Source organism: Diabrotica undecimpunctata, chromosome 3 (assembly GCF_040954645.1).
Source record: "Diabrotica undecimpunctata isolate CICGRU chromosome 3, icDiaUnde3, whole genome shotgun sequence".
NCBI lineage: Eukaryota > Metazoa > Arthropoda > Insecta > Coleoptera > Chrysomelidae > Diabrotica > Diabrotica undecimpunctata.
In genome coordinates, this window is record NC_092805.1 from 7,347,671 (window position 1) to 7,362,553 (window position 14,883).

Below are 14,883 nucleotides of genomic sequence, written 5' to 3' on the forward strand. Positions count from 1 at the left end.
CAAGGAAAGAGAAGCATAGGGAGGCGTAGAAGGTCATGGCTGCGCAACCTGAGGGAGTGGTACGGGTATACATCAAATGAACTTCTCAGAGCAGCCGTCTCAAAAGTCCGAATAGCTATGATGGTTGCCGACCTTCGCCTCGGAGATGGCACTTGACAACGTCCTTATTGTTACGGAACTCTATGAAGATGTTTTAAATAGGAAAAATGCCAATATTGTCCAAGAAATGCAGTTTATGTAAACAGATATTCTTGAATGCAGAAGACAACAGTACCAAGTACCATACCAGTATCGGATAAAGCAGTCCTACTTAAATTTAGAGCTAAATCTTTTAATTTAGATATAATCATGTTCGTTGTTCCAACATCATCGAAGGCTACAGATGGCTTCTAAAAATACGAAAAAAGAAAATAACGCTGTTTAGAAACGGGTAATTGATAAAAAGGGGAGAAATAATGTATGATTAAAAATTCTAAAACATTTTAATGTTTTTGGTTTATATTAACAATAATACATATTATACTTATACGTAATGAGAAACTAAACAATATAAAATACAAAGGAATACTTAAAGGACTACAGAATATTTAAAAATAGTATAAATCACACTAATTACTTGGCGGTTTGTGACTTTATACAAGATCTTTATACAATACATTTTTACAAAATTAAAATAATAAAATATACTTCAATATTTTTGAATTAGGTATCTGATATAGTGTTCATTAAGCAAGCTGCATATTACCGCGGAACGGAATGAATTAGAACAGAAAAAATGTTAAGTCTCCGCATGTTGGCGCAGAATTTCGAGGCATGATTATTCGGTTATGTTCATTAATTTTTATTGTCTTATTTGATTATTAATTTTATATTTATTTTAATTAATCAATCAACAATAAAAACGAAATTGTCTAATTTAAACGAGATTTAGTTTAAAAAATAACCTGAATAATCTCAGAGCGTGTTGGGCGTCATCATAAACATTCCAGTAAATAGTTACAGGACTGAGGAACTGTAAAAAAATCGCCCAGCTGGTAATCCAATCGATTTCGTTTCATTCCCGTATATTCCGCGCTTTTGCAATCCGCTGAAGAGCGAAGTCAAATGCTTTTAAAAAAATTCCATTCAGCGATAATGCAACTTGTTGGGACTAAACTGACCAGCAAAATAACTTGCTATTCTAAAAAAATCATATATATATATATATATATATACAGTATAGCTAGTAAAAAAATTTCGGCTATAGCAAAGGATGGTTAATTGGGTTTATAAAAAGAAATGCATTTCATAATATTAAGATCACAGGAGAGAGTACTACAGCAGATAAAGCACAGCAAAAATATTTCCACAGGATCTAGCGAAAATTATTGAAGATGGGGAATATTGTGCCGATTAAGTATTTAACGCTGATGAAACGGGACTGTAGTGGAAAAAAATTCCTAACCGTACTTTGTAGCATCACGAGAAAGGATGTTGAAACTGCTCTTAATAAATAAATCTCCTATACGACGTACTTTAAAAGGCAAAGATTTACTTTACGAGTAAAAAAAAGAACAGTTGATGTTAAAAAGTAAAAACAGACTAAAATATTATTTTGTTGTTGTCTTATCTTTAAATAGAAGAAAGCCAGAAAAAATTAAGTGGAGTGACTGTAGATGGCAATTGATTAGATCCCCCGTCACATGGTGACGGGCAAAATCAAAATGTAGTATTGCATCCTAGTTTCCACCGCTTTCTATCCCCCCAGTCATTATCCTGTAGATGCCTTTCGGTCATGCCTTGATGTCCTCCGGCCATGTCTTTCTCGGGCGTCCTCTTCGTCTTCTTCTCTGCACTGGTCTCCACTCCATCATTTTCTTTGACCACTTCTCTTCATCCATATGAAGACTGTAAGAATGTCTTACATTCTCATTATATCTTATTTTGCCGTGGAAGATTTTGCCTACATTCCCGACATATAGTTTGCAGATTTGTTTAACTTTATCTACGATGATTAAATATATATTTTTCTGACTCTGTTTATTGGTTCCTTATTTCAACATACTCATTAAGTAAAATTAAAGTTTCAAGGTTCTTTTATTGATCAGTTTATATCAAGATTCTTTAACCAAATAATACATACCTTCCTAAATATGTATATACAAAATAATCTATGCTAATTATTACTATTTTCACGTGATAATTACTTGATCTGAACATAATTATACGTTCTAATAGATGTATCACACAAGTCTACAATAAAATTACACATTTAATCGAATATAAAAATATTCGAAAAAGTAGTTTATATATAAAAAAATTACTGTTCAAAAACAATAATTTGCGTTTAATAATCCCATGGAAAAGGAATTTAAACCTCCAATATAACAGATGAGAATTGGTACATCGGCTTAGAATAGAACATTCCACAAAGGTATCCAAAATCGTATTATGCAGCATGAAGCTAGAGTAGAAGCGTCCAGATAAGGGCTTTAACTCCTTTATTGCCAAATGTTTTCAATATTACTTATGTAGGATGCCAAGACATAGAAATGTAAGGAAACAAACATTCAGCAAATACATAAAAAATTTTAAAATTTTGCACTTTAACAGTAGAATGCTATGCTGGAAGAACGCTGTAACCGCCAATACTTTCATATGTGGGTTTTCCACGAAACAACAGTTTTGTATGTGTTAAAGTAGATCGTGTTTCGCGGCAAATTTTCTGCACGTGTTTTGTAAGTCAACGTTTTCAATTGTGTAATTTGTCATTTCGAGCTAAAATGAATGTTATTATAACCAAGTCAGTGATTACCCAAATTGACGGAGGGAAAATACGAAAGCTTAACATTGATATGTGGAAGCAGAATATTGGAAAACATCGAAGAGATCATGGTGATTCGTGCGTTTCATCTAGGGAAGTACCCAAACAAGCTCTAAGTTGCCCAGATGAAGTAAGTTAAAGTAATCTAAACTAGTTTTATGTTTTAAAACAATATTATACAGGTTGTTTTGCTGAGTTATTAGTGGGCAATCAGGCAAAAATATTCAAAACGTTTACAGAAATGAGTTACAATGGCCAATCAAAATTTTTATCTGAGTCTCTTTCGCTGCAAGAGCTAAAAAGAAGAAGGGTTGGGGAAGCAACATTCCGTCGTCAGTGTACAGTGAAATATACAGTAGAAAACCTAAGGGTATGTAAATCAACGGTATGTTATACATTTTCAATAACCGCTGGAAGACTCCAGTACCTTGTTGATAAAATGAAAGCAGGAGTAAATCTAAATGATCAACGTAGCAAACATACTAATCGTCCCAAAAACTCATGATAACAGATGCAGAGAAAATATACGAACATATTAGGTCATTTCCGCAGCAAGAAAATCATTATAGCAGAAATCATTCCTCTAAAAGTTGCCTTCCAGCTAATTTAAGCATTTCAAAAATGTACAGATTATTTTAAAAAATGTACTCTGATATCTCTCTGAGAACCTACCACGACAATTTTAAAAGTAAATTCAACTTGTGTTTTGGACTTCCCAGATCAGATACTTGTTCATATTGTGACAAGCTCTTTATCAAACTTTCTTCTACACCTAACGATCGAGGACAGTGATTGTATAAATTTCATAAAGAAAACAATGTGATCATTGCAAACACCTGGTATAAATTACCCAAGCGACGACTATATACTTGAAAAGCCCCATTTGATGATGGCAATAACCCTGAGTCTTCAAGAAATCAAATAGACTATATACCTGTAAATTAGTGTTTCCGAAATAAAGTGCCGTCAAAAACTTCACTACATTTCCTGGGGCAGATATTGAATCTGATCATCAACCACTTGTAGCAGATATTAAACTAAGGTTAAGACGAATTCAGTGACAAAAACCAAAAACCAATGTACGATATAAACCAACTTTCACGATATAAACATAAAACATAACATTACAAAAGAATTTAACAATACTTAGAATAAAAAACATCAAAGAACAACTAGAAGATCCAGAAGAACTATGGAGTTAACAACCAAGTTAACGAAATCTCCACAAACAATGATTATAGAACAAACTTAATCAAGAAAAATAAATGGATGACAGACGACATCTTGAAATTAATGAAACAACGTCGACTGATAAAATCTAATGAAATCGAATATAGACTAAAACTATAAAATATAGACTAAAATATAAACTAAAAGAAATGAGTCACGTATTTAAAAAACGAGTTCCCTATGTACTCGTTGACAATAATAACAAAAGTATTGTAAATGAGAACGAAATAAGAAAAGAAACGCAGCTGTATATATCAGAGTTGTTTGAAGATGACAGGAATAATATTGGCGAATTCTACCAAAACTGTACTGATGGCCCAGAAATGATGAAATGCGAGGTAGAACACGCTATAAATAATGCTAAATTAGAAAAGCTTGTGGTCCATATTTGATGATACACCAACAGAGTTGCTGAAACTAATAGAGGATGATAACATAAAAGTAGTAGTAAGATTTTTTAATTCAATATATAACACCGGAGTGATTCCCACAGATCGACTCCATCCATCTGTGTCGCAATACCTAAAAAACACAATGCGAGAAAATGCTCAGAATATCGATTAATTAGCCTAATGAACCACACTCTTAATATTTTCCTAAGAATACTTCACGACAGAATTAGACGCAAATGTGAAGAAGATCTCGAATATAACCAATTTGGTATTAGAAATGCTATGGGAACCAGGGAGTCACTTTTTGCGCTTAACATCCTATTACAAAAATGCCGTGACCAAAGAAAAGTTGTACTTAGATGTTTCGTGGACTGCGAAAAGACATTAGATAAAGAACAGCATGTAAAATTAATGCAAATACTGAAAAATATCGGAATAGATGACAAGGATATTCGTGTCATTAAAAATTTGTACTGGAATCAAACTGCTATCGTAAAATTGGAGATAACACCGATGAAATCTCCATACAACGAGGAGTCACACAAGGTTGCATTGTGTCGCCAACATTGTTCAATGTTTACTCGGACCAGTTACTTAAAAAGGCACTTGAGAGACAACCATATGGAATAAAAATCAACGGGGAACTACTTAATGTGATTAGATATGTAGACGATACAGTAATTCTGTCAGATAATATTGAAGGTCTCCAAATTCTGCTTGATCGTATTCACGAGGTAGGAGAGGAAATGGGCATTAAAATAAACTCAAACAAAACCAAATTTGTAGGGTTTAGTCGTGACCCACATCCCGATGCAAAGCTTCAATTAAACGGAGTCCAAGTTGAGAAAGTTCACAAAATGACATATTTGGGAACTGTGATAAAGGACCAACTAGATCCAGACATAAAACGTAGAATAGCAATGACTAAAACTACTTATGAAAATGAAGTCATTTGCTGAATGCTGAAGATAGTTAGGACATCAAGGAAAACTAATGAAGAAGTACTAACGAGCGTCAACAAAGATAGAGAACTGCCAAAGACTGTTAAACATTGAAAAATGTCTTATCTGGGACATATAGTAAGGGGAAGTAAGATAATTCTGATATGACACGCGAAGAAGAAGAGTTAAAAACCCATTTAAAGTTATCTACATGTATCAGACATTTTTTTAAAATTTTATCAACGCTGAAAATGTAGAATGGAAAGATCCAAAGTGCAAAATAACTTAGTCAGTGTGGATACAAATTAGTTCAGATGATCCACATACTAAACGGTTAAGTAAATCTAAACAAGACTATTCAACCGTGATCATCTTATTCTTTAAAGTCAACTAAAACGCCTATAACTGAAGTCACTCTTGCTGAACTTACACAAGCCTATGAAGGTTCACTACCAATTAAAAAAGAAAAACATGCCAATTTATTAAATATTGCCGAATATATTCCACTACAGTATGTAAGCTACTATCAAAATCTTAAAAGTGAATAATATTATTTTGATATGTACCTACTCATTTCTTAATTTCACATGTACTTCACTTTTTATTTCTAAAACAACGTTTTTTTATTAAAATATAGCATATTATGTTCATAAATGTTTGTTTTGTATAACCTAAGTTTATTTTTCTTGATATTAATGTTATACATCCTTATAGTCTATCATGTTACGCTTATAAATATTTTTTTCTTCAAAATAATCAATTCTAAGGTGTTTTTTTTTCAATTTGTCGACAAAATATGATTTGGCGTTTACAACATTGTTTAAAACACGCTGTTTAAAAACAGTCTCATCCAACTGATAATACAAGGAATAATTGAGGACCTGATAGCGAAAAACCTCATAGCTTAAGAACAGGTAATAAATACCTAATGAAGAAGAACAAGAGAAGACTTCAAATCAACGGTGAAAATAATTATCTGGAGCAATGGTCTAGCCACTCATAAAGTATATTTGTTCATTTCGATATATGTAAGAAGTCCTAAAATGTACACTATAAAAGCAATATAGTTATTATAGTAGGGATAAAAAATTGGTTTTCAGTTCTCAAACTTTCAGATTTACATTACCAGCTCCTACTACTGAGGAGCTCCTATTTCTCACTACCTTGGTCATTAATAAATACTTACTTAAACTCTAAGAGAACAATCAAATAAATAATTTACATTTATCCTTAAAAAAACTATTGCAGCTGCTTTGACTTTTAGTATTTTACATTTGGTTGTGTTCATTCCCAGAAATTAGTTGTAAACATCTACCTACTGGCTAATAACAGTAATAAAGATCCTATTGTAATGTACATCATATTTATAGATACAGCAGCAGTACTAGCAGTTAAATCAATGCCCCTGCTGTTGCCAGTTATGTTCATCATAATGGTATGGTTGTATTTTATTTTGGAATCACACGCAGTTCCTGCTATAGCTTCTTTAACGGACGATTTTAATATGCGAAAGTTATATTCCTTGTAGTCCAAAAACTTATACAAGAAAATAGGTAGTTTATTCGACAAAACCCACAGAGTATCATTTTGGTCCACTTTAATATCATTAGGGGACACCATAAGCTCGTTGCTCATAAAGATCCTTCCTTGAGATTGTATGGTATAATTCTGAAGAGAAGTTCTCCAACATGCCACGGCATTAAGATTCACTAAAGAATAAAACAAAACCCCTGTTTTTTTATGCAAAAATGAAACGCCACTTTGAGCTTTTGGTCCCCGAGAACCGAGTAATTTAAACTCAGAAAACACTGCTGATGCATTCTGAAGAGCAGTCTCGTTCCTCAAAACTTTCGTGCTAACAGTAAATTCGTTGAAGCTCGTCTTAGGATGGAAGTATAAGGTACTGAAACCTTCTTCGTTTTTCTCGGAAAGGGCCAGTCCATAAAGTCCATCAGTTCCCGGGTAACTGACCTGCAAAAATTAATAATAATTAATCAATTAATTTTAAACAAAAAAAAAATATTAACAAGTAGAATTAATAAAGTTATGTCTTAATCAATAGACTCAATAAATTCATTAATCTTAAAGTACACTAGAACCACAGAATACTAATCACAAAGGAGTATTCTGTGCTAGAACTAAAACATAAGTGGCAGGCAATTGGGCATTCGTAACTGTTTAGTGATCTGTGAAGACGAAATAGGCAACATACAGCACAGTTTTAATTTCTCTTAATCCCTTCTTGTGAGCATTTCTAGATTGTTTTAGTATACCGTTTCCTCAATCTTGTGGAATATAGACGTCGGTTAATTAATAACAGTAGTATTCCCAAGCTTTAAAATACGTAAAAGAAATATTGTCTTATAGTCCAATCGTAAGAGATTTAAACTCTAAAACCGAGACAAACAAGATGAATTTTACAGATAATGTCCATTTTAGGAGCTACCATGACCTGTGGTTCCTTCCATGACCTCTTAGTTGATATTATTTATATAATTTGTTATATAAAGTTAACCCCTTAACCCTCTCGAACTTGTTGGGAAAATATATCCATTTATATATTCAAAAAATATTTATCTTAAATTTAAACATGTACCTAGGACATAGGCAACCTTTTATTCGTTTAACCTATATTTGTGATTGGTCGAATGAAAGTGTATTTCTGAAGTCTACAGTTTTTGTGTGCCGTTAATAAATATTGTTACAAAAGGTGATTTACTGGAATAAATAGTATGGTAGTGGTAGAGCAACAGAAGCTTCGAATTTTCAAGATATAATGTAATATCTATGATTGTTTTCAATAGGACTAATTATCCTAAAATTGTTTTATTTCAACATGAACGACAAAGGAATAAAGGCAAAGAGCGAAAGAACTAGGTGAAGAATATATATTGTGGTATATAGGAAAACGTAACACAAGAAATGGAGTTGGTATATTTGCTAATAGAAAAATAAAAGATAACGTAGTAGAAATTATAGGAACGAGTTAGAGAATAGTGACAGTTTAATTTCTAATTAATAAAGAAGTGTTATAATGTTGTGTATGTACGCTCCTCAAATTGGTCTAGGTGAGAATAAAACAGAAACTTTTTATGATCACTTAATGCTCTGTTACTAACCATACGCCTTTGTGTTACTCGCATTTTTAGTGCTGTTCTTTTTTTGGGAGTGAGAGTTTTTGCTCCGTATGTCATAATAGGAAGAACGCGTTGGTCAAATGTCTTCTGTTTCATAGCTATCGGGATGTTGCTCTGAAAGATGTCTCTTAGTGAACCATATGCCGCCCAAGCAAGTGTTATTCGTCGTTGAAATTCACAGGTCTGATTATCCTTGCTTATTCTGCTTTCATGACCGAGATATATGTACTTTCTGTCAATTCTATCACTTGATTTAGGATAGATAAGTGTTCGCTGGTAACCAACTTTGTCATAAACATGAACATCAGTAAGACCAAATTTATGACAAATAGTTAGTAATACTGTGGGGTAAACTAAACGAAACTATCGGGGAGGACTACAAAATATCCCGTGGTGGGTGTTCAAATATTAGAAAAATGGCTATTTAGGTCAAAAATATGCTGGAACATGAAAAGAAGTCCTAATACAGTTTGGGTGAATGAGCCTAGTGTTATAAGGGATACTGGTCTTAAAGAGACCTTGTGGTAGTGAAACATAATTAAAAAAAATAAAGGAGAAAACTATATAAACAATGACAGGAAAATAAATCATAAAAATGTTTAACATTATTTATATACGTATTACCTTTTTGGCTTTAAAAGTACTTACCCCAGATACATTCATGCTTCCTGCAGTAGGATCTATATGGAAATAATGATGAGTAACCATCCATGATCTATTTTGCTTAAAATCATACACCACCAAAGATGGTTTTCCCAAATCGGCCAAGTAAGCAATACTATTATCGCAGCCGTCTTCTTCGATGACAATATTCGAAAAGAAACTGTCTTCTTTGTTAAATTGCTCTTCTGGTATTTGGTAAACCCGCAGTAGTTTGTCAGTTTTCAAATCATAGATAATAATTCTTGGAAGGACTATCTGTTTAGGATTGTTGGTATTAAGATCCGAGAATCCAGTGTCCAATACCCACAGTTGGCCGCAGCTGTCCACTTTCGTTCTGAAGGCTGACACTAGCTCTGGTACTTCTTTCCTTTGGTTGTGGGCTTCCCAATTGGGGTAAGGACGAAGGATGGGGGAGTCTAAGCGATCTGTAAATCAATAAATAAATAATTAATTTTTTAGGCTCTTTACTCAAAAATTATATGGCTAATGTAAGTATTAGTCATATAATTCTAAATAGAAATAGACAGAAAATGTAATTAAAAAGAGTTATTTCAAAAAGTGGAAATTCTACCTATTATAATTAATATAAAGAGATAATAGAAGAACTGATAAATAAAAACTTAGACATTTGTGCAATCCAAGAAACCAAGAAGAAAGGTAAAGGCCAAATAAACTATAACCAATATTTACTAGCATACAGTGAAGTGAAGAAAGAAGCGTCGAGCACGAGCAGGCGTAGGTGTACTCGTCCATAAAAAAAATAAAGACAACATAAATAACTGCCGTTATATCTCCGAAAGAATAATACATATGAACATCACAATGGACTACCAAAAATTAAATGTCACATATATCTATAGTCCAGAGGACTGTAAACCTAAGGAGGAACGAGAGGCATTCTACAAACAATTGCAAACCATCCTGGATGAAATACCTCATGATGAACCCTTAATTCTTATTATTATATATAGTTCAGCTCAACAGGTCTCAAAGGCCTAAGGCTTCAACGGTTTTCTTTCATTTCTTTCTATCTTGTGCTAAGTTTTTCCAATCTTGTACCCGCAGCGACTTCAGAACTTCTTTTGCCGACTCCAACCATTTTCTTCGGGGGCGGCCTCTTTTTCTTTTTGTACCAGCCTCCGTGTTTATTAATTCATTGGGAACTCTTCCTTGCTTCATTCTTGCTATATGTTCGACCCATCTTAATCTTTGAATTTTAGCGAGTCTTGTTATTTTTGGTTGCCCATATATTTGCATTATTTCTTTATTAGTTCTTCTTCGCCAGATGTTCCCCTCTTTTACATCTCCGTATATCCTTCTAAGAATTTTTCGTTCCCATCTATCTAATTTTACTTCCATATCTTTATTTAGTGTCCAGGTCTCGCTGGCATAGAGTACTGTAGGTCGAATAACTGTTGTATATATTCATTTTTTTTGCTGTTCTGGATATTATCTTTGACCTCAGTATCTTAGTCAGGCTCCCAGCACTCTTACTACCTTTGGCCATTCTTTTTATGATTTCTTGGTTCTCTTCGTTCCTATTTGTTAGTGTCACTCCCAAGTAATCGAATTGACTAACAACTTCAAAGTTATATTCTTTACTTGGGCTTTGTATCTTAAAGGACTGTCCTAGATGATTTTCGTTTCCCCTCATCACCATATATTTTGTTTTTTCTTCGTTTATTTCTAACCCATATTCCCTGGCTATTCTCTGTATTCTAGTAAAGATTTCTCTTAATTCTGCAGGTCTCCTTGTTATTAAGGTAACATCATCTGCATATGCATGTGATGGTATATTGTGCCTCTAGTGTAGATGTTACATTCTCGTAAAATCTTCTCTAAGATCAAATTGAAAAAATCTGTTGATAACGGGTCACCTTGTCGCAGACCTCTATTGGTGATAAAGCTATCCGAAACCCGTCCTTCTAACATGACTTTACTTTTAGTATCATTGAGTATGCATTTAGTCAGTCTTACTATTTTTGGTGGAAATTTAAAATATTCTAGTGCTTCATATACTTTATTTCTTTTTATAGTATCATATGCCCGTCTAAAATCAATAAACAGCATGTGTAATGTTAGGTTGAATTCATATGAGCTAGCTAAAATTTGTTTTATTGTAAAAATTTGGTCTATTACCGATCTGTTTGCTCTGAAACCTGCTTGATATTCACCTAGACAATTTTCAACTTTTGTTTTAATTTTATTTCTAATTGATATGGCCAGAATCTTATACACTGTATCTTGTAGAGCTATTCCCCTGTAATTTTTACATTCTGTAACGTCTCCTTTTTTATGCACTGGTCATAAGATTGCTTCTTTCCACTGATTGGGTATTTTTTCTTTGATCCACACTTCGCGTATTAACTCAGCGATTTCTTCCTGCACCATTTCGCCACCTTCTTTTAGAAACTCAGCAATGATACCATTTTCACCAGGTGCTTTGTTGTTTTCTAAGTTTTTTATGATCTCTATAATTTCTTCCTTGGTAGGTACTTCTTCTTTTACATCTGGGTCCCTTACTTCTTCATGTTGTAGTTGCATTTGTTCTCTTTCATCTTGGTCGTCCGTACATAATATGTTCTCGAAATAGTTGGCCCAACTTCTTAATTTTTTATCTGTTCCACCTAACAGATTCCCCTCTTCATCTTTATAATATCTTGATGTGGTTTTGTACTGGGTTCGGTCTCGTTTTATTTCTTGGTAGAAATTCCTGACTTGTTCATGTAAAAAATCTTCTTCAATACGAACTAGTTTCTGCTCTAAACTTGACCGCTTCTTCCTTCTACAGATCTTCTTTGCTTCCCGTCTTTTTGCGGCATAAGCTTTTTTACTCTCTTCATTATTTCTTATTATGTTTATGTTTATGTATTTACTGTTGTCTGGCTTTTCAGTTTCTCTTCAATTTGCTGCCTGAATTTTTTCTTAACTTCTCCCTCCTGAAGTAGTGCACCATTATATCTTTTTATTTGTTTACAACTAGTGTTATTAATTGTGGGTATTATTTGCTCCATTTTAACTTTGACCAAAAAGTGGTTCGAATTTGCATCAGCACCTCTGTAACTTCGGCTATCTTTTATGACTCTCATATGTTTGGCTTCTATTAGTAAATGATCTATTTGGTTTACTAATTCTTATTCTTAATACTTTAATAATTCTTATTATTAGAACCATTAATTCTTATGGGCAACTTCAATGCATGAATCGGAAATGAAATAGTCCCAGGAGTAAAACAAAGATTTAATGAAACCCATGTCAACGCAAATGGAGAACTCATGACTAATCTCTGTGCTTTTAACGAACTGAGAATCAATAAAATACATTTTTCGACCATAAGCTCCAGTATAAATATACATTTGAAAACTCCACGGGGCACAAATCTATGATTGATTTTATAGTCACTAATAGAAAAATCCACAAAAAGCAGATTTTAGATATCCGAACTTTAAACTCAGCAGACATAGGGAGTGAACACAAACTAGTACTAGCAAAAATAAGAATGAAAATAACACCAAAACATTTTCTACCGGAAATCACCGAGGAAAAATTCAATGTAGAATCACTGGGGAACGACTCTACAAGAGAAATGTACCAAAGAATGCTAGCACAGAAGATACAGCTGAAACAAATAGACGACATCGAAGTCAATTTGTAGTTAGTTTTCTGGTTTAAGCAAATAATATTAAGCAAGTTATAAATTCTCATAACGTGTTACCTGTTGTTTTAATATAAGCTAAAGAAGCTCCAACTCCCTCCTTCCATCTCGGCAAGGTGATGAATATCCTGTCTCCATATACTTCTAATCCCAAAGGCACATTGTTTTCTGGTATAAATTGTCTAGTCGACGATGCCTCCCACCTGGCGTTTGATGTGGGATATTCGAAATCAATAATTTTCCATTGGAATGCTACTTTTAAACTATCTTCAGTGGCTATCACAGTGTGTACCAAGTAAAGCAAAGGAAGTAGTATAGACACCATAATTGCAAGAACTAAAATAAAACAAAAACAGTTAATTTCCCAAAAAACGTTGTTTATATTTAAGTAACAATAATCTTGTGAAGTTAATACCCAATACAAAAGACGTAATATTTATATATAAGCAAATAAATAACTATTTATTAATAATCAAATACACTGCGCTCCAAAATTAACGCAGAATTTTAAAATTCTTATTTTGAGTCGTAATGAAAAAATTTTTGTTTGTTCTTTTCTGCTTTATGGTTGTTTTAGAACATCTTAAATAAAAAACTTTTATTTTTTTAGAAAAAATGTATTGAAATTAACAATATAACATCATAAATCTAAACATCTAAACAAACTAACATTATAAATTAATGACGAAATTGAAATTTTTAAAGTTGAAGAAAATACTAGTACCGTGTACTAGTATCGATTATTGTCTCCTCTGGCATTTATTACTGCTTGACAACGATCTCTTATACTGAGAATAATCGTTCTGGTTTCTTCTTGATCAATTTGATCCCAAATTTCAACCAACCGCAAAAACAGGTCATCTAATGTATTTGGTGTATTAGGTAGTTGTCGTAGTCGTCTGCCTATGATGTCCTAAACATTTTCTATTGGGTTGAGATCAGGACTTCTCGCAGGCCAATCCATGGCAGGAATTCTAATCTCCTGAAGATACTGCTGCACAATTCTTGCCGTGTGTGGCCTGGTATTATCTTGCATAAGCATGAAATTATCCCCAATAAATGGTGCAAATGTCACGACATGCTCTTCTAAAATATCTGTTATATACCTCTGCGATGTAAGCCAACCGCGATCTTTTCTAACTAATTCCGTACAAGCCTCTAAATTAATCCCACCCCACACCATTACCGAGCCGCCCCCATACTGTACAGTCCCTACGGTGTTACACTGTGCGTAGCGTTCCCCAGGCCTTCTATACACTCGGTTTCTCCTGTCATCAGAAAAAAGACAGCACCTGGATTCATCGGTGAACAATATTCTTCCCCAATCGTCATTATTTCAATCAACATGTTCACAAGCAAAATGCAATTTTTGCCTTCTATGGTCTCTGGTCAATAATGGGCCAATTGGTACCCTTCCAGGGAGTAGGTCATTTACGGTCTAAGTCTTCTTTTAATCGTATTTTGGCTGATTCTAAAGTTATAACGATCCAAAAATTCATTTTGTAGAGAAGTACTGGTAACAAACCTTTGTCTCAGTGTACGAAGTCTCAAAAACCGGTCTTGATTAGGGGTTGTAACCCTTCTACGGCTTTGACTGGGTCCTCTCGAGTTACTTCCAGTAACAGAAAAACGTGTTAACACTCTTGAAATGGTTGACTGGGTGACGTTAAAACGTTCAGCGAGTTCTACTTGAGTGTATCCTTCTTCGCGAAGAGTAACGATTCTAAAACAGTCACTTTCTGACAAATTTTGATTTTCTAGCTACTGGTCGTTCATTTCAAAGAAAAAACACTTAATAAACTTGAAAAACCCCTTTAAACGTTCAGAACAACGTAATCCTACCCAACTAAATTCGAAATAAAATGAAGCACACTTAGCATGATTTTAATTTTTTTTTGCAAAAAATGATAAAAACATCAGCGTTTTTACCGTTCTTTCGATAAATTTTATAATATACCGGGAGTAACAGTAATATATTAGCACAAAAATCGTAACACTTAAATTATTTGATTTACCAGGGTTTTTAAAATTATGCGATAATTTTGCAGCACAGTGTATTTGT

General features: G+C 33.5%; 1 protein-coding gene across 2 annotated transcripts in view; it reads right to left on the reverse strand.

The window, feature by feature from the left end:
• Positions 1-480: 480 nt before the first annotated feature.
• Positions 481-14,883, reverse strand: part of yellow-b (L-dopachrome tautomerase yellow-b) — a 105,792-nt gene continuing 91,389 nt past the window's right edge. For both annotated transcript variants that reach the window (XM_072525223.1, XM_072525224.1), the window contains exons 2-4: positions 12,882-13,157; positions 9,152-9,591; positions 481-7,337 (exon numbers count right to left, since the gene is read on the reverse strand). In XM_072525223.1, the coding sequence (XP_072381324.1) occupies positions 6,678-7,337; positions 9,152-9,591; positions 12,882-13,146 (1,365 nt within the window). In that variant the 5' untranslated portion in view covers positions 13,147-13,157 and the 3' untranslated portion in view covers positions 481-6,677. The remainder of the gene's footprint in view (positions 7,338-9,151; positions 9,592-12,881; positions 13,158-14,883) is intronic.